The sequence below is a fragment of the Megalops cyprinoides genome, chromosome 4, assembly GCF_013368585.1.
Source record: "Megalops cyprinoides isolate fMegCyp1 chromosome 4, fMegCyp1.pri, whole genome shotgun sequence".
Taxonomy (NCBI): domain Eukaryota; kingdom Metazoa; phylum Chordata; class Actinopteri; order Elopiformes; family Megalopidae; genus Megalops; species Megalops cyprinoides.
In genome coordinates, this window is record NC_050586.1 from 2172501 (window position 1) to 2192500 (window position 20000).

Below are 20000 nucleotides of genomic sequence, written 5' to 3' on the forward strand. Positions count from 1 at the left end.
GGCTGTTTCAGTAATGCCACACTGAGACTGTTTCAGTAATGCCACACTGAGACTGTTTCAGTAATGCCACACAGAGGCTGTTTCAGTAACGCCACACAGAGGCTGTTTCAGTAATGCCACACTGAGACTGTTTCAGTAATGCCACAAGTTCTTCGCATAAAGCACAGAATAACCCAGCTAATCACATCACAGCATCTGACTCTGTGTTGTCTACGTCTAAAGCGATACAGAGGAGAAGTGGCATAAGCACTGACCTCAGTGGGCTTTGCCCAGACCCCATTACTGTCATCGCCGTGGAGACAGAGAACCACACTCCCATACTGCGTCACCAGCAGACTCTCATCTGGAAAGAATACAGGTTCTCAAAATGATCTCCCCTCTCTCACACCGTGAGCCTCTGAGTTAAGGAAAAGTTCAGAGTTCCCACTCATACAACATGTCCAGTCTGTCTACCAGAAAAGCTGAAGATGAAATGCTGTCCAAAAAATCCCAGCAACTAATAAATACACACTTTCTGATTTGTCTGTTGATAAGGAGATATTAACAGCAAACTGAAATGTATGAGAAACACGTGCACCTGGAAAAGTGCATTCTAGTGCTAGCTGTCTATACAACTGGAGTGTAAAGGAAGTGGCAATGGAAGTCTCATAAACAAGCTCCATCATAGACAGCCGTGAGAATCAGAATACTACACCTCAGAGGCTGTGAGCAAGGGTCCTACTTTATACAGTCTGTAATAATTAGTACCCTGCATTGTATGAATGTGTTAGAATAAATTCTCTATACTGTACAAACCCCTTGTAAACACCTGCCTTTTTGTAATCATAGAAATAATGTGACATCCTTCACTCAGTTTGATGATGAATCACCAGGCCATCACCAGCTGCAGCTCTTATTCTGTCTTCGCATGCGAGAGTGGAGAGCAAGAGGTACATTATGTTACCATCAGACAGAAGGAGCCAATCACTGGTGCAGGTACACCTCTTCACCACAGAGAAAGCACAGCTCAACAGAAGACAAGGTCAGTTCCACTTTTTCGCACTCCACAGTGTAAAGAAGAGAGAGGCAGATGGAGGCAATTCAGTGCTATTCAGTTTTTTAAACTTTTCTTGGGGAACAAAAAAGAAAGAAAACACAGTCCTTGAAGAATAGAAAAAAATGCTTCTCACACCTTTGTGTTCAGAGCAGACTGCACCAGCGAGCATGTGGTAGTTTCTCTTGTGCTTTCTCACTCATTCTCCTCCTCCACACGCTTACCTGTGAAAACATGCGGTTCGCTGCCGCTGGCCGCCGCTGCCCACGGACACGTGGAAATCAAGCTCGTGTGTTGGGGTGCCTCAGGGGGTGGGCAGGAGATACTCTGTGAGTAGTGTGTAGAAGTGTTGATCATGCCTCTCTGATGTAGAGGACCGAGAGTGTCTCTTCCAGGGGAGTTATTTTAAGATCCTCGCGCGAGATGTGCACTAGGAGCACACAAACAAATGAGGGCGGTGGGAGAGAAAAAGCACGTATAACACAAACAGATGGATGAACCTCACTTTAATCAGTCTCACATACAGGACAGGATTTCATGTCTGCAGATAGGCAGTGCTGATAGAATGTAAGAAATTCATTCTGTCTCCCACCAGCACTGATCTTAGATCTGTTTGGGGGTTTTTCACTTGGGGTTAAGATTGTGGAAACTGGAAACTGATCCTGGATCGCAGGACTCTGAGTCAGAAAGACTGGCTGAATACATCCTCTAGCGAACATGCGAATGAACCACGCGGATACCCGTTTCCCTGCTTTAAAATAAATTTAGAGACCAGTGTGATCATGCTGTGTAATAGGAGATCTTTGGGCTAGAAACCTGCCTCCTTCTGAATCACCGGGAAACAGCAGGTGACAGACAACGCTACAATGCAACAAAATGTATAACTGACATTCAGGTGCACTATAAAGGTGTCCGTCATGTTAATAAATATGTGTTTTATACAGCAATGATATTGAAAGGGATCTTCCACAGACACTTCTAACCCATATTCAATGCTAAATGATCCCACTGTCATTGCTATAGTCTACGACTGAAATGGACAATGTCCATAGTGATTTATGACTCAAAACATCTAGTTTATATAGTATATATAGGGAACATATAGGGAACATATAGTACAAAATTATTTAAATATTTGAATGCATATATTTAAAATGTTCATTGCATTCATTACATTCATTCCAGAGTTTAAAGCTTAAAGGATTGCTGAGAAATACCTGCTGCAAACAGTGGCATCTCAAACGTTGTATGATTTTGAAAAAATTACCACAAGGTGGCAGCAAAGAACCAAGGAAATTTCCTGCGCTTGTTGATTTGTGCACTGGTGTACAGCCAGGAGTTTAACCTGCCCCGGGTTTCAAATCCCACTGCAGTTACACTTCAGGGGTAATGGAAATATTTTAAGTGATTTACAAGTACAAATAGCAACAGATTCAATCAGAATATATTATACCTTAGGCTACATTGTTATGATGTTGATCTGTGATGGGAGAGTGAGACTTTATGTACCCTATGATTGGTGGAGCTGCCATGAGCTGATTTGTATAAGCAATAAGTACACACCAAAAAAGTTCTTTTCTCAATAGCAAAATGCTGTTGATTGGTTGAAGCCTGTGAGTTACTGATACCCCACCCTTTCTGGGGTTCATGTTGTTACATTTTTAAATTGCAAATCACATTATTTTAAAATCTGTTTCAGGAAGAAGAATCCAGCTCATTTCTGGTGTAAAGCTGCTTCTGACAATAAGCTCTGTGTTAAATATTACGAAATTCACACATGGGAAATACAATAAGCAACAGCTATTTCTTAAGAAGCTTTTGAGAGAAAAAAAAATCAAAGAATTCACTGTTGTTCACCCACCCATGAGGGCATGTCGCATTTGTACTCTGACCTCCTGACCCCATGGTAGTCTGAATGCTTCTCTTAATGTAAAGGGCGCCATCCTGCACAGCCCACACAAACACGCCTCTTATGTAAGCTCCAGCACTGCTGGACAGAGGGTGAGAGGGAGAGGGAGAGACACTGATCAGATTACTGTAATGGGGGGAAAAAAAACCCACAACTCACATCTCCACTTTGACAAGATGGGGAGAAATATCAATAATATCAATAGTCATTGTTCATAGGTTACAGGGTGTTTTTTAATTGCTAGTGGTAGTCAACGAAGTGAGATCTCAGCATGTACAAACTAGCACTGTCTGCTCAGACACCACATCTAGGTGTTAACCTATTCTAGCTCTGAGTGACTGAGTTTAGGACAGGGCGTCACTTCCTTCGGTTCGGCTCGGGAGCGAGAGGAGAGACAGAAAAGCGGAGGGACAGTACAGCTGCTGGGGCTGGCTGTGCCTGCGGGGGGCGGGAGGCCGGGAGGCCGGGGTGCCGGGAGGCCGGGAGGCCGGGAGGCTGGGGTGCCGGGAGGCTGGGGTGCCGGGAGGCCGGGAGGCCGGGGTGCATGGCCCTCGTGTTGTTAGTGTTGGGTGTTTGCGGGAATTCCCGCGCTGTACTTCATGCACTGGTCAATGAGAGAGAGAGGCCACTTTACCAAAACAAATGATGCTCTGAGACGCCCCCCCCCCCCCGCCTCCTCACTCCAGCAGCACCCCGTCTTGTCACAGAGCCTATCTGTGTAATTGGGGGGGGTAAATGTCAGCACTGAGGGGACGGCCAGGCTCTATCTCCCTGGAAACGCTTGTCAGAGCTCAGGAAGGGATTTGTGGGATAAGGACAGGATTAAGTGACAGGACGTCCAATTTTCCCCCCGTCCCCTGGACACTCGGAGCTTTCCTGTCACCGAGCAACAGTGACACGAGGTCACCACCAACACCGACACCACCAGCACTTACAAACTTCCTGAGTAATGAGGCCCTCCACACCTCTGCAGCGTGTCAGAGAGGGAAAGAGGGAGTGAGCAAAAGACAGAGTGAAAGAGAGAGGGAGAGAGAGAGGGAGGAACAGAGAGGGAGGGAAGGTGAAGGGGAGAGAGGGAGAGAGAGAGAGAGAGAGGGAGAGAGAGAGGGAGGAACAGAGAAGGAGGGAGGCAAAGATACCCAATTATACCTGGGTATGACCATTAGTGCCTCAGGGAAGTTTGACCTAGCATTAAATGCGTTAAAGAATTAAAGTTAATTTAAACTAATTCACTTTAAACCACTGGACCCCACCAATCTTCAAGCCAGTCACCCTTTATGGAAGTGAGGCATGTAGAATTCTATAAAAATTGTTGAAATTACAAAGAAAAACCCCAAACAATGCGTGCAGGGCCAAATTGGTTATCAACATGAAAAAGAGCATAAAAACTTCGAACCCACCTGAAAAATGTCTTAAACTCACTCAGTTATAAAAGCCCTGAAGTACCAAGAGCTGAACCCAGAAAAGAGTCCCCTCAGTCAGCTGAAGGTCCTGAAGCTCACTGAGCCGACCAACAGCACTCTCGGTCACCTTCAGAACGCTGAGAGAGAGCGTCTGAAGCTCACTGAGCCGACCAACAGTGCTCTCGGTCACCTTCAGAACAACGCTGAGAGAGAGCGCAAACATGTACAGAGATGTACTCACAAGCACAAATACACACTCCACCCCCTGACCTATGCAGTCAGTCATCCTGCTTCCCACACATCACGTATATAGAGCTAAAGTGTGTGTGCATGCATACATGTGTACGTTAGTGTATGGTTGTGAGCACCTGTGTGTGTGTGTATATGGATATGTGTGCGTGTGTGTGTGTGTGTGTGTGTGTATGTGTTTATGCATGTGAATGTGCTTGCTGTTTTGCAGCAGGAAGCCATTGTATGTAACTGAACATTGCAGGGGGCATGCAGGACTTTCTGCTGGGAAAGGAAATCAAAGTTGAGGGACAGAGTGTTTCAGAGTACAGAATACATAACAGTACATATTCATTTCAGCTACCAGACCACAACAAGTGGAAAATATTTAAGACTTTATTTTGGTTACAATTTTGACCACAGTTATGTATATAAATAATATTAAAAATGACAAATTTGGAACCACCTGAAACCCACAGGGTGAAGACAGTCAGCTTTTAAGAGCTTAACACAGACATTTCACTGATCTTTGGGAGATATACTGGAGCATATATTAGAGTATACGTATAAAAAAACATGAAATATAAAAGATTGACCTTTATAAAAAAAAAAACATGTGGACATACAAACTTGTATAATTCAAAATATTGCACAAATACTCAAGTGGCACTATTCCTGTTTCAGACCCCATGTTTTCACTAAGTTTCTCTCTCTCACATACACACGCTCACACACACACACACACACACACACACACACACACACACACACACGTGAACACTCATACATCGATATACTCACCCCAACGTATGCTAACACACTAATGTTCACCCATACACAAACACACACTAAGAAGCCTACATTAATTTTTATTTCAATAAAGATAAAATGCATGATCAACTACATTATTTAGAGTTTACTACATACACAGGTCATTTTAAAACTATACAGTACTTGGTTTAGGGCAGAATGTAACATCATTCTGAAAAAAAGACGAATTGGAAAAATAACCTTTCTAGCTGTAAGGCTATGTGGACAACTTCTTACTGCCATTTTTCACTATTTGCTTGTTTAAGGAGACTATCTGTAATGTTCAGAGAACAGTCAAGAGGAGCAGAAAAAAGCTATGAATTCTTTACATGGGCATCTTAACAATTAAACCATACCCCTCCGGTTCATACTGTGCTCCTCACAAACAGGGACTTTAATGGTTAAACCATGTTCCTACAGGAACTGTCCTGTCAAAATGTCTGATACTGACTGATACTTGCTGTTTGTTTTTTGCATATCAGGAGGAAAGAGGGCACTACGGCTTTTTTAAATAAATAGAAACATGTTTGGAACTGCGATTTTCTCTGAATTTTCTTTTTTTCTTCTGAACTGTTGTGAACAATGGGACTTTACCACAAATGAAGACAGATACTTCTCACAGGAAGAAGGCTGGATTAAATAAACATGAGCCCTAAACTCTGACTCACAATTAAACACAAGCGTCACTTTTATCTTCACAAACACAGTTCAGCGTGTACTGTAATCACAAACACGAATAAAAAAAACGTATGTTACTGAGAAAAAGTAACAGCTTCATTTGTTTGTAAGTCAAAGGACAAATGTGGGCTTGTGGGCACAGAGATAATGTTTGCTTTTACACGAAGCCTGAATATACGGAGGCATTTAGTCATATCGCCAGGGAAAGACACAGCAACACACGGGACCACAAAGCACAATTTAGCTCAACAGACTGAAAAATCACTTGGTCTGCATCCGAGGAGGGGTACACTTACATGCGCACCCACTCCCCATTGTAGCTGCGTACTTCACAGCCCTCTGCATACAATAAGAGGTAGCATCTTCCTCCTCAATCCACAAAGTGGATTTTTTAAATTACTGTAAAATGAAATGCATGACAACTGTGACAGTGTTGCTGTGTGGTTCAGCCAGACCCTGTGCGGTACACGTCGCCGCTGTGATCCTGCGGAGGGCGTGCAGCTCCTGCGTGCAGCTCCTGCGTGCAGCTCCTGCGTGCAGCTCCTGCGTGCAGCCCCTGCGCTCCCGGCCAGGCGAGAGTCTCTGATGATGTTAGATACAGTCCTGCGTCTCGGTCCCATTGTGTGTCGGCCGGTGCCGCGCGTTTTAAGTCAGAAGAATGCGGTGAATTTCCTGTTAGTTCTTGGGGGATGCACTGCTTTTCCTGCTGCTGGGAGCCACGTCTGTCCATTTCACTTCCCCTCAGTGGGTTTACTGAGAGGCCGGGGGGGAGCAGCCCTCCACACAAACCTGCCGCTCGGCGTGCGTGTGTGTGTGCGCGTGTGCGCGTGCGCGTGTGTCTGTGCGTGTGTGTCTGTGTCTGTATGTGCGTGTGTGTGCGTGTGCGTGTGCACGTGCGTGTGCGTGTCTGTGTCTGTGCTTGTGTGTATGTATGTGCGTGTGCGTGTGTGTGTGTGTGTGTGTGTGTGTGTGTCTGTGCTTGTGTGTATGTATGTGCGTGTGTGTGTGTGTGTGTGTGTGTGTGTGTGTGTGTGTGTGCGTGTGTGTGTGTGTGTGTGTGCGTGTGCGCGTGTGTCTGTGTCTGTGCATGTGTGTCTGTGTCTGTATGTGCGTGTGCGTGTGTGTGTGCGTGTGTGTGTGTGTGCGCGTTGGTGTGTGTCTGTGTCTGTGCATGTGTGTCTGTATGTCCGTGTGCGTGTGTGTGTGCGTGTGTGTGTGTGTGCGCGCGTGTGTGTGTGTGCGCGTCTGTATGTGCGTGTGCGTGTGTGTGTGTGTGTGCGTGCGCGTGTGTCTGTGTCTGTGCATGTGTGTGTGTGTCTGTGCATGTGTGTCTGTGTCTGTATGTGCGTGTGTGTGTGTGTGTCTGTGTCTGTGCATGTGTGCGTGTGTCTGTGCATGTGTGTCTGTGTCTGTATGTGCGTGTGTGTGTGTCTGTGTCTGTGCATGTGTGTCTGTGTCTGTATGTGCGTGTGTGTGTGTGTGTGCGCGCGTGTGTCTGTGCATGTGTGTCTGTGTCTGTATGTGTGTGTGTGCGTGTGTGTGTGTGTGTGTGTGTGTGCATGTGCGTGTGTGTGTGTGTGTGTGTGTGTGCGTGTGTGTAGGTGTGTGAATATATGTTTATTAGTGTGCGCATATATGTGTGTGTGTGTGTGTGTGTGCGTGTGCGCATTCATGTGAACAGCAAGCAGCACTCTGTCCCAAAAACCAAGCACAAGCTCCGCTTTCCCAGCAGCAGAGGAAGGCAGCAGTGAGGTGGGCGTGTCACCCCTGGCCCCGCCCCCTATGCCATGCTGCTGGTGGGGGTGCTGTGGGTGCTGCCCATGCTGGGGCTGGCGCTGCTGTCCTCGCAGGGCCCGGGGCCAGCGGGCACCGGCTGCCGCTTCCTCCTCACGCAGGGGCACCCTGTGGAAAAGGAGGGTCACAGTCAGCCTCCTCCCACTGCCCCGTTACCACGGAAACCAAACTCCCAAACAAACACCCGGTACCCACCTGAGATGTGCACAGCGCTGGACCCTTTCCCCAGACCTGAGGAGTGAACGGGGACATGGGGATAATGTTTGTTTAGTACAGTAACACTCCACACAGCAACGATGAACTTTCAGCCTCGGTCTCAGCTTGGGTACTGTTAGTGGTGCTGCACCTGTGTGCAGTATTTGCACTGTAATCATTACTTGTGTAATGAGAACAGCTGTTTTCTATCTAGTAATAATTAAACCAAGTTATTCATATCTGTGAAATGCGGATGAAATAACAAATTTAAGTTTTTGAGTGGGTGTCGGGCGTTAGGGGGAAGAAGGTATGAGGTCGAAGGTCAGTAGAGGATGGGGGCAGCAGCAGGGTTTTTGGGCCAGTGGACAGAGGCTGAAGGGCTCAGACTCACCTGTGAGGTTCTGGATAAGCCACAGGGCTCCGGTCAGAAGAATCCCGATCAGAAACCCTCCGAACGCGATGCCGAGGACAGCGGAGAGACCAAAGTCCACACAGGGGTCTACTGAGCGCACACACACACACACACACACACACACACACAACCGTCAGTAACTCACATAAACCCCAGCAGGGCAGCTCATTAAGAGGTGTGTTACAGTAGCGCTCCCCCACAGTGCTACCACTCACCAGCACTGTTCATCTTTACACCTCACCAGCTGGATATTAACCTTTCCCCTGAATACAATAAAATATTAAGACATTAATATCTGCTTTTTTCTCTACTCATTTGGAGAGCTGCTGGGCCAAACGGAACAGAACATCAGTCCTCCGTCATCAGGGACAGCCACTGCTCAGCACAGCTGTCCTGCGAGGTGAAGCTCGCTGCTACAGCGCCCCCTGTCTGCACAGGGATGTCTGTTACACCAGTCCAAGCAGGAGTCTGAGACAGTCTGAGGCAGTCTGCAAATGGGAGACCGCTAACCCCAGTGAAACTGCGCATACAGTCATGCTACTGAGAAAGACACCCTTCCAGGTTGCTTTCCGCCCAGTTCTGATGTGGACAGCAGAGTAAGCCAATCACAGGCCCCCAAACATCAGCCATCCTGCCCCCTAAACAAAACGCTGTGCTAATTACACAGTTTACACCTAAATCCCCACCACAACACACAACACTCTCCTTTCTCCTCTATCTGAACACATCACTGAAATGTTTCTCAGTCTTTCCAGTCTTTATATAGGATCACTCTACTCACTAAAGCTTATTTATCCAGTGAATTATGTGATTTAACTTGAATTAATTCTACAAATTTACACTTATCAAACCAACCAAAGGATAATCTGCCTGTGTGAGGAAACATCTCAGAGATTCAGCGTTAGGCTCAGCTAACGGACAGCCCAGACTGTAAACAGCTCAAGACTAATGCGTGTTTGGAGTGTCTCATCATGTCAATCAGCTTCTGATGACCCGTATTTCCTGTGTTGCCAGGCGCCGTTGGGTAAAACCTGAGCGTGACTGAGCATGTGCAGAATGCGAAGGCTGAGATGTTTACACGGTAGTTTGGAAGGTTGCTTTGAAGGTCAGGCGCGGGACAGGGCCGGACGTGGTGGCGGACACGGCCCAGTGCCTGCTGGGAGTTTGGACAGGTGTTCCAACACTCCTCACACGTGAACCCAACTCCAGACAAACAGGAAGGACCCAGCTGCCCCTCTCTCTTAGACAGCCTGCTTCTTTTCATTCCTTTTCTTTGTTTCTTTTTCCAAAATCAGCAGAATGGCTTGCTTTCTTTTTTTGGTTAATTTCTTTGTTTTTGCGCAGCGACAAGCACGGCTGAGCAAACAGAGGCAGGAAGCCGAGCTCAGGTGGGAGAGGAAGGGGAGGGGAGAGGGGTCCCCACGACACGCACAAACACCTCCATCCCAGCACAAAGATGGCCAGGAAGTGCCGCCAGGCGACACTGGAGATCAAAGCCCCAGACTGTCGTTCTCTGACACGGCAGACCTCTGCTTTATCAATGAAGTATAGTGCTTCATCACTCCATTCTCTACCAGCATCGGAGCATGACATACCAAGGCAGAAATCATTCCCCAGGATGCATAGTGGACACAGGCATACTTAAAGTGTTCAAGGCTTAATCTCTGGGTTAGTGACAAAACAAAAAACCTAGCTGGGCTGAATGGCCTGTGCTGTTGTTTTTACTGTCTTTTGATCTCATGATTACAATATTTGATTGTTTTCTTTAAATTACCCATGCAGTTCAGAAAGACCTGAAATGACACGTTACAGAAGAGAGGATGCTGTAGCTGAAAGGTCATGGCCCGACAGCCTGCAGGTCTCACAGGAGAGGCTGGGTTTTCTGAATTAAAACAGCCCTCGTCACAGGCCTGCTGACCGCTGTGGCCAGGGCCAGAGTGGCTTTAAGGTCAGCGAGGAGCGGCCACCGATTTATGGGAGGAAGCTGTCCCTGTGCCTGCTGGCTCCGCGCCCCACTCCAGCACATCCCCCCACACCCCTCACATCGTTCCTCAGATCACCCCTCCGAAACGGTGACAGAACATGACACCTGCCTCTGCCCGGTCCCGGTCCCGCGCCCTGCGTCCCCTCTCCACCCTACCTGTGAGCCTGTTTTCCCCGGACCGGCGGGGGAAGGGGTGGGGGGGGGGGGGGGTGGAGTGCTATAAAGGGGTGCATGTGCGGAACACAGTCTGGCAGCCCAGTGGAAGCGTTTGATTTCGGTTCGCAGATGAAAAAACGGGTCCAAAACATCGGCTGGCCTCTTTCCCGACGGCCAGAGGAATGCGGGGGCTTGGAACGGGCCCATGGCCCGCGAGATGGCCTTCCCTTTGAAGAGAAACACCTTCCCGCCTTTGTGCGCTGCGGACAATGGAGCGCAGGCCCCTGTTTGGCCTGGCCACCCTCCAGAACCCGAGCTCCAATAATCCCCCACAGCCTCATCAGCGCTGCCCGTGGCTGTGAGGTCAGGCAACAGGCCTTCCTAAGGAGCTGCCCCCCGCTCCTCTACCTCAACCCCCTGAACCCCTTCCCCATAAACACCCCAGCCGTGAGGCTTCTGGCGTCACGCGATGCCGTCTTCAGCCCGGCATGACTGACGGGTGCATCATGGAACATCCTGATAGGATCTGCGGTTCAGAGCTGTGTCAGAGCGCGGCGGCTTCCCTTTCCTTCGCGTGTTCTGTTTACCGCAGGCTGCAGAATGTGTCTGGCTTTTTTTGTGTTGTTGTTGTTGTTGTTGCCATCCCTCATTTTGTCAGTTTTATGAGGCGGCACAGAGGACAGAAAGGTCGGCCTGAAGAGAAAAGCAGCTGAGACTAAGCACTGCAAACAGGAGGGCCGCGAGCCGACCGTTCCTCCGCTGTCTGAAGTGGCGTGTCGAGACCCGGCCGTTCGCTCGCGTGGGGACACGCACTCACCTGGAGGAGAGGATGACCGCAGCACCTCCACGTCCCGGTGCACACTCCCTCCCTCTGCACAGTGCTGCAGGAGGAAGAGCAGAGACACACGGCCCCACTGCCATTCACTGCCGCAGAAATGCCATCCTCATTTTCCACTCTCTTTCAGAGAGGAAAACCTCAGGGCAGCAGCTACAGGCCTGTACCCATCTCTGCTGGCCCAACCCATAAACAGACCAAAGCCTTCCATTTCTGAGATATCTGTCATTTTTTAACCCCTTATGTAAAATATAAAAAAATATATACCACCTTCCCAACAAGAAATATACAGTACCAGTCAAAAACGTGGACACGCTTTTCTTTCTTTATTTTTATTATTTCTACATGAATAATAGTAAAGACATCAAAACTATGAAATAACTCAAATGGAATTATGCAGTGACCAAAAAAGTGTTATAAACAAATTACAACAAAAACTATCTTATATTTTAGATTTTTTAAAATAGCCAAAAAATATTTTTTTCAATTAAACATTTTTTGGAAAGACATTCATAAATAGGCATCAACTACACTATTTATGTTTGTCTATGGAACAATTTTCAAGCATTTAAGCATAAGTCTTTAGATCTAAATGTCTTTGAATGCGTGTTTCCCATTAATCAGGTGTGTCCAAACCTTTGACTGGTACCATACATATAACTGAAATTATAATACAGAATGATATCAATTAATGGTTGCCTGGCCAACCACTGAAACCTGGTCATGCAGTGCTTCTAATATTGTTGACTCCTTATGGTTTTTTGCTTGTGTTGTACTCTGCCTCACTCGTAAGTCACTTTGGATAAAAGCATCTGCAGAATGAATAAATGCAAATGTGAATGTAAAAAGGAGCTGGCGCAGTGCAGTGCAGAGCGGTGTGTGCGGGACGTGTGGCACCTGTTTGCCCCGGGCCGCGGTGCAGACTCGGATGTGGCACTGCAGGCTCCAGCTGCCGGACGGCAGGTCCTGGATGTGCTGCAGGGTCAGACTGAGGGTGCAGGAGGCCTGGGAGCAGCACTCAGACAGCAGGGGCAGCTCGTGCCTCACCGCGGCCGAGGCCCGCGACGTCACAGAGCAGCCGCTCACCTTCAGCTTCATCGAGTCCGACCCGTCGGTCAGGCTGGAGATCTGCCAGTGAGAGGGAGAGAGAAGGACTGAGCGGGTCAGGGGTCAGGGGCAGGCCTGCAAACTGAAATGTAGGAGGGGATGGGCCATGGGTTTCTGTAAATATGCAGGTGAGCATGCCCCCTGGTCCTGTGCAACTCATAAAGCTTGAAGATGAATATGGATGAATATGGATATGATATCCACCTATGGATAACGGCACCCACTAAGCAAGCAAACCATAATAAACACACATTTAATAAAACACATGTTGTCTGTGTCCGTGTTTGCTAAAGAGAATGGTGGTCGGGAGGGTGCGGCGAACCTTTGCATATATCCTCCTGTCTGTCTGGATCTTGACCGAGGGGTCGAGAGGAGTCTTGTAGTCCGGAGAGTCGAACAGCTGGAGCTGGTTGTGACTGGGAGGCGATGAAGTAGGCAAAGGTTCTGTCCCTAAGAGGGAGGAGGGAGGCGTTTAGGCAGGAAACAGACGTATAAAACACTCCCCGTCACCGCACCTGGCTCCGGCCCACACACACCTTCCGTGTGTTTCTTCATGTGCCGTGTGAGACGTTATTTCTATAATACTAACGTCACAGGCAGCCTATCAGCTTGATAGGAGAGAAGATATTCCCTATGTCCAGACTGTCATTGAGGAAGCTCTTCTCTTCGTCATTTATATATAACACCATTTCCATCTTTTTTAGTACACATAAAATATGTTTTATATATATAACCTGTCATACTGAATTTTAGCCTTGGGAACTGTCCGAGTTGCTGCAGTACCCTGTATATGGGTGAAACACCATTGTGGCTGAAGTATTAACGCATAAAAAGGCGCTGTAACGGACTCGTCTGAAGTTGTGGGGTTTTGAGGGGGTTCCTCCCTCCAGCAGGCGCTCACAGGCATCTCCTCTGCGTGAGTGCATGTCCGCTGTGCTCTCTCTTGGTTTTTTTGTGTGTTCTTTGTGCAAAACAGTTACGACAGACACAGTAGCATGGGCTGTATTCCTGTTCTATATTAAAAGGTGAACGTGTTGTAACAGCTGCGTTTGTTTTGCAGTGCAGTTTGGACAGAGGGGGCACATGGGCACAGAGCCAGCACAGTGAGCGGGAATTAACAGAGGCTGCACATGTGAACACATGAGGTTTCATATGGGAGCTGGCACTCAATACACACCTTTACTCCTGCAAAGCACAATGATTCAGAGCTGATATGCTGTTAAACAGGTGCCACTTCAAACTGACACAGCTGAGGTCTGTTCAGAGGACATCAGAAATGGACAGGGTGTGCATGAACACCACATCAGCAGAAGGATGCGTGAGAGTATAGCAGCAGGAAGAGCAGTGAGTTTTACTGTTAGGGAGCAGGGCTCGTAAGCAAAACGTTGCTGGTTTAATTCCCTGCTACAGCGCTGCCGCTGTACCCTTGGGCAAGGTACATAACCCACAATTGCCTCAGTAAATATCCAGCTGTATAAATGGGTAAAATTGTGACCTACTGTATGTAAGTCGCTCTGGATAAATGCATCTGCAAAATGACAATAATGTAATGTAATGAGAGTATTCAGCCTTTGAGAAGCTTAAACTCTGCAGGTTTGGGCTGGTGATCTGCGAGAGCCAGGTTTGGTGTCAGGTTTGAGCAGAGACTTACCTGACTCTTCTCTCCCTCCCCTCTCCTTCCCTACAGTCATCCTGACTGCCGACGCCCCAGGCCTGATCTCCGCATAGCTGGTGATGACGGTGGATTTGGCCTCCAATAGCGCCCTCTGCTGTACAGCCTGAGTACTGTCCGGGAGGTTGGGTACACCTGCAGCGATCGGGCTTCCCTTCATATGAACCTGGTTATTGGACTTTTTTGGGGGAAGAAGAGATTATTTCATTAATGCATGTGTTAGATTGCTATAGTCCTACTTTCAGCACTTATCTCTGCTTGGGTACACAATGAGAGGCAATATGACAAACAGACAAGTTTTGTAAGTTTATAAAAATGGAGGTAGAATGTCACATAGCTCACTGATAATTATAAATTTAAGCAGCAATGCAATAGCTTCCTCTTACAAAGATCTGTATGTCGGTTTGAGGTTCACCCTCTATGGTCCACTTGGTCCCAGCTGGACCTCTCAGGAACAGGGCGATCTCTGTATCAGACAGCACATGGACAGACACGTCCCTGGAGAGGACAGGAGAGAGGAGCAGGCGCTGTTTAAGGGCTCTGACTGACACAGATTACTGTGGTGAAGTAAAGTTACAGTCGCTCAGTACAGACGCTGTTCATGCTCTGGTGCATCAGAGGATAAAAGCGTGTGCAGTATGTCGGGACCCTTACTGGGCGGGCGTGTTGTCCAGGATGTTGATAACGTGCAGCTCCTTTCCAGACGGTGCAGAGCTGTGTGGGCAGGACTTCAGGAGCTGGCTGCCGTCGAACTGCAGAAAGTAATCCTTGGGGAAAAAGTGGTTCTGGGGCGCGCAGTACAAAGCGCCCTCTCCTGCTGCTGCTTCTGCAAAGGCAGAGAGAACGTAAATACACCACTCTGCGCGTACACCCCCCCTGCACACCCCCCCGTACCCCCCCCCCCCACAACCCCCCCCGCACCCCCCCCACACACACACCCCCCCCTGCACACACCCCCCTGCACACCCCCCCGTACCCCCCCCCCACACACACACACCCCCCAAACAACCCCCCCGTACCCCCCCCCCCACACACACCCCCCCGTACCCCCCCCCACACACACACACACCCCCCGAACAACCCCCCCGTACCCCCCCCCCACACACACACACACCCCGAACAACCCCCCCACACACACCCCCCCCCCCACACACACACCCCCCTGCACACCCCCCCCCCACACACACACCCCCCTGCACACCCCCCCCCCACACACACACCCCCCTGCACACCCCCCCGTACCCCCCCCACACACACCCCCCGCACCCCCCCCTGCACACCCCCCCGTACCCCCCCCAAACAACCCCCCCTGCACACCCCCCCGTACCCCCCCCCCACACACACCCCCCAAACAACCCCCCCGCACCCCCCCCCACACACACACCCCCCTGCACACCCCCCCACACCCCCTCTGCACCCCCCCCCCCCCCCCACACCCCCTCTGCACTGGCATTACCTTCTGCATCTCACACTGAACCGTTTTAAGCACACCAATTAGATAAGGTACATAAACTAAAGTAGACCGTAACAGAGTTCTGAGATTGGTTTCGCAACTTTCCACCATTTTTTAATACTCAGAGCTAAAATGCTTTTAATGTGAATTAGAAAAGGGGGCTAAGCCAAAACATAACATTAAATCAATTAAAAGAGAGTTATCTGCCTATCTGAAATACTTATGTCATATTTAATAACAGTTCAAACAATAAAAACAGGTGGAATAAAGGTAAGTTCTCTGACTCCCTGATTTGAACCTCAGCAGTGACAGTAAGCACACAGGCACTTTGATATGATGAGTTCTTATGAATGTGACTGTGGTCCTTTCCTGTTCTCCTTTACCTGAGCCGCATTACTCACCTGGGCCTCCAGTGAAGCTGATTTTCCGTGGATCTCTCACAGTGGTGAATGATGTCAGGCCTCCAAGCGTTACATAGCTCCATGTTACAAGACTATTTCTGTCAGAGGGCAGGTCATTTTGAATCGGGCTCTTCCCAAAGAATGCAACCTGGGAGTTACCTGTTGCCTGTAACATGGAGAAAGAGTCAGGGCATTAACCACAAAGTCCCCTCGTGCAGTTCTGCTGTGTTACTGACGTCTGATGCCCTGGCCATAATTATGTGAAACAGTGACCCAAACAGTAACATTACGAACGTCACCATACTTCTGCGATGAAAGAGGCAGAGATGAAGACCAATGAAAAAACCAAAACACACTGTGATCAGTCATCCCACACAGGCAGGAGTGACTGCACATGTCAGGAGGTGTGTGTGTGGGGCAGTGTGGGGTAGTGTGGGGCGGTGTGAGGCAGTGTGGGGTAGTGTGAGGGCAGTGTGGGGCAGTATGAGGCAGTGTGAGGCAGTGTGAGGGCAGTGTGAGGGCAGTGTGGGGCAGTGTGGGGCAGTGTGTGTGGGGCAGTGTGAGGCAGTGTGGGGCAGTGTGGGGCAGTGTGTGTGGGGCAGTGTGTGTGGGGCAGTGTGTGTGGGGCAGTGTGTGTGGGGCAGTGTGAGGGCAGTGTGAGGCAGTGTGAGGGCAGTGTGGGGCAGTGTGAGGCAGTGTGAGGGCAGTGTGGGGCAGTATGAGGCAGTGTGGGGCAGTGTGAGGGCAGTATGAAGCAGTGTGAGGGCAGTGTGAGGCAGTGTGGGGCAGTGTGAGGGCAGTGAGGGGCAGTGTGAGGGCAGTGTGAGGGCAGTGTGAGGGCAGTGTGAGGGCAGTGTGGGGCAGTGTGAGGCAGTATGAAGCAGTGTGAGGGCAGTGTGAGGCAGTATGAGGCAGTGTGAGGGCAGTGTGGGGCAGTATGAGGCAGTGTGGGGCAGTATGAGGCAGTGTGGGGCAGCGTGAGGCAGTGTGGGGCAGTATGAGGCAGTGTGGGGCAGTGTGGGGCAGTGTGAGGCAGTGTGGGGCAGTGTGAAGGCAGTGTGGGGCAGTGTGGGGCAGTGTGAAGGCAGTGTGGGGCAGTGTGGGGCAGTGTGAGGGCAGTGTGAGGCAGTGTGGGGCAGTGTGAGGCAGTATGGGGCAGTGTGAGGCAGTGTGAGGCAGTATGAAGCAGTGTGGGGCAGTGTGGGGCAGTGTGTGTGGGGCAGTGTGTGTGGGGCAGTGTGAGGGCAGTGTGGGGCAGTGTGAGGCAGTGTGAGGCAGTATGGGGCAGTGTGGGGCAGTGTGAGGCAGTGTGAGGCAGTATGGGGCAGTGTGAGGCAGTGTGAGGCAGTGTGAGGCAGTGTGAGGCAGTATGGGGCAGTGTGGGGCAGTGTGGGGCAGTGTGAGGCAGTATGGGGCAGTGTGGGGCAGTGTGAGGCAGTGTGAGGCAGTATGGGGCAGTGTGGGGCAGTGTGGGGCAGTGTGAGGCAGTGTGAGGCAGTATGAAGCAGTGTGGGGCAGTGTGAGGGCAGTGTGGGGCAGTGTGAGGCAGTGTGAGGCAGTATGGGGCAGTGTGGGGCAGTGTGAGGCAGTGTGGGAGGTGTGAGGCAGTATGGGGCAGTGTGAGGCAGTGTGAGGCAGTATGGGGCAGTGTGGGGCAGTGTGGGGCAGTGTGAGGCAGTATGGGGCAGTGTGGGGCAGTGTGAGGCAGTGTGAGGCAGTATGGGGCAGTGTGGGGCAGTGTGGGGCAGTGTGAGGCAGTGTGAGGCAGTATGAAGCAGTGTGGGGCAGTATGGGGCAGTGTGGGGCAGTGTGAGGGCAGTGTGAGGGCAGTGTGGGGCAGTGTGGGGCAGTGTGAGGCAGTGTGAGGCAGTATGGGGCAGTGTGGGGCAGTGTGGGGCAGTGTGAGGCAGTATGGGGCAGTGTGAGGCACTGTGGGGCAGTGTGGGGCAATGTGTGGCAGTGTGAATCTCAAATGAATCTCACTCCAAAATCTCAAGCTTTGGACTTGATCTGACAAATATTCATGAAATAGGTCATCAAGAGTGTTTCAGTTAAAGTCACAAAGTTATGCATACCACTCAGTGGTGCAATGCTACCCCGTCCTGACTCACTGCTGTGAACCAATCACAGCCTCTCCCTGAGTAGAGCCGTCCAATCACAGCCTCGCCCCCAGGCTGATGGCCGGTCAGCGTTTCCTGGTGTCAATGTGCCCAGCTTCTTTTTTTAGCCCTTTGAAAGCCTCCCTCCCCCCGCCCCCACCATGTGACTGCCGTTAGCCTGGGCCCGGTCTGAACGCCGTGTTTATTATGGTAAAGCGTCTGCAAGCCGCGAGTTTGGGTCCGCAGACCCCGCTGGAGCCGCCGTCTTCCTCAGCTTCCTGCAAGGGGGCGGAACAGGAAATGAGGGCCTTTTAATTCCGTGCGTCAGCGGCCGACTCGCCGAAACCAGCACATGCATTCCGTTCTCAACAGCTCCGAGCCCCACAGCTGACCTGTGGAGGTCTAACACACGGGGCACACAGCCCCCAGATAGCGCCTGCAGACCACGCTGCCTCTGTCTGTCTGTGCAATGTGAATATTCTCTCAGAACACTCTCCACCCTCTCTGACAGGCTGCACTGCCATGGAAAATACACCGTAGCATTACTGAGCAGATCTCTGTCTGCTAATGAAAGCCAAACATACAAAGCCTCACTCGGCAAAAAAGGAGAAGAAGCAATAAGCAGCCTAAAAAAAGCCAAGTGAGCAGTGCTGGACAGACCGAGGGGCTCCGTGCTGCTCACCTCTCTGTGTGGCCACATACCTTCTAGCTGAATGCACTCTATCCTGGAGCCAGCAGCCTTTAAACAACTGCACACAAAGAGCAAAAACACTGCCGTTTATGTGCTTGGCAGACACACAAACCCAGCTGGGAGCTCCCTGAAGGTCAGGAGCTTTGCTGGGCTGGACAGCACAGGGAGGCAGGGTGGGACAGTGTAGCTGTATGATTGAATAAGGTGCTTAACCTCAACTTGTATGTACCTATAGGAAAGGGCAAGGTGGTAAAATGTTAGCCGGTCTGGATAAAGGCCATCTGCTAAAAAAAAACCTGCTAAAAAATACCAAATGTTCATTGGTGTAGATCAAAAAAGCTTCCTTAAAAATAGAGCTAATGGCAACACTGGACACTGTCTGCAATGACCCCTGACCTATGACCCTTGACCCCCAGGTAGCAGGCGTGTGACGGCACACCTTGAAAGGAGAGGACACGTAGCTAGCAGCTTTCAGGCGAGCAGAGGCACAGCACAGTGGGCACTAAATCCTACGTGCCTGTGTGTTTTCATCCGAAAACAACAACGCAGTAGAATAAAGAGAAAGATGCCAGGGAGGGGGAAAGGTTGGGGGGGGGGGGGGGCAGTTGTGCTGACAGGCTTTTGTCTCGGGGGGGGGGTGCCAGGTCACAAGGGCGATCCCAAATTCGGGAGACGGTCGTGTGGCAGGAAGTGGTCAGAGTGGGAGTGGTTTAGTCTAGCAGCCAGTCAGCTCTGAGTCGGCTTCCTTCCCGCCATCCACCCTGCTGCAGGAGCCAGTGCCGTCTGGCCTGCGTGCCCTTCCCCCCCCAGCCCCCCCCCGACATCATTAACCCCGCGCTCTGGCACTGCGCGTGCGGAGCGCTGAGGAGGACCTTCTTTTGGCAAAACCGAATGCCTCCGGCATCTATCAGAGGTGTCGGGGGAGGAAGGGGTCAGAGCTGCCTTCTCCGGGCTGTTTCCTTGTTTAGGGAGGAAATCGCACTCTGATTAAGAGAAGGCGAGGTTGGCCAACATCCCTTCCACCTTTGGCACGGTACCGTTCATGTCCTGAAAAGTCTTCGAGGAGGTTATCCAGAGAGCAAAGTGAAGAGGGACAGCGTGTTCAGGAGTTCACTGTCCCGTGACAGTCAGCCTCTGATA

General features: G+C 50.2%; 1 protein-coding gene across 2 annotated transcripts in view; it reads right to left on the bottom strand.

Moving 5' to 3' along the window:
* Positions 1–7664: 7664 nt before the first annotated feature.
* The window catches only part of LOC118776672 (endoglin-like), a 35785-nt gene continuing 23449 nt past the window's right edge, over positions 7665–20000 (bottom strand). The window contains exons 5-14 of one of the 2 annotated variants that reach the window (XM_036527161.1): positions 16071–16236; positions 14871–15042; positions 14603–14714; positions 14196–14394; positions 12867–12994; positions 12335–12565; positions 11420–11483; positions 8442–8549; positions 8051–8086; positions 7665–7963 (exon numbers count right to left, since the gene is read on the bottom strand). In XM_036527161.1, coding sequence (XP_036383054.1) covers positions 7842–7963; positions 8051–8086; positions 8442–8549; positions 11420–11483; positions 12335–12565; positions 12867–12994; positions 14196–14394; positions 14603–14714; positions 14871–15042; positions 16071–16236 — 1338 coding nt within the window. In that variant the 3' untranslated portion in view covers positions 7665–7841. Of the gene's footprint in view, positions 7964–8050; positions 8087–8441; positions 8550–11117; positions 11484–12334; positions 12566–12866; positions 12995–14195; positions 14395–14602; positions 14715–14870; positions 15043–16070; positions 16237–20000 lie in introns of those variants that run through there. The other variant, XM_036527160.1, reaches the window with a different exon arrangement.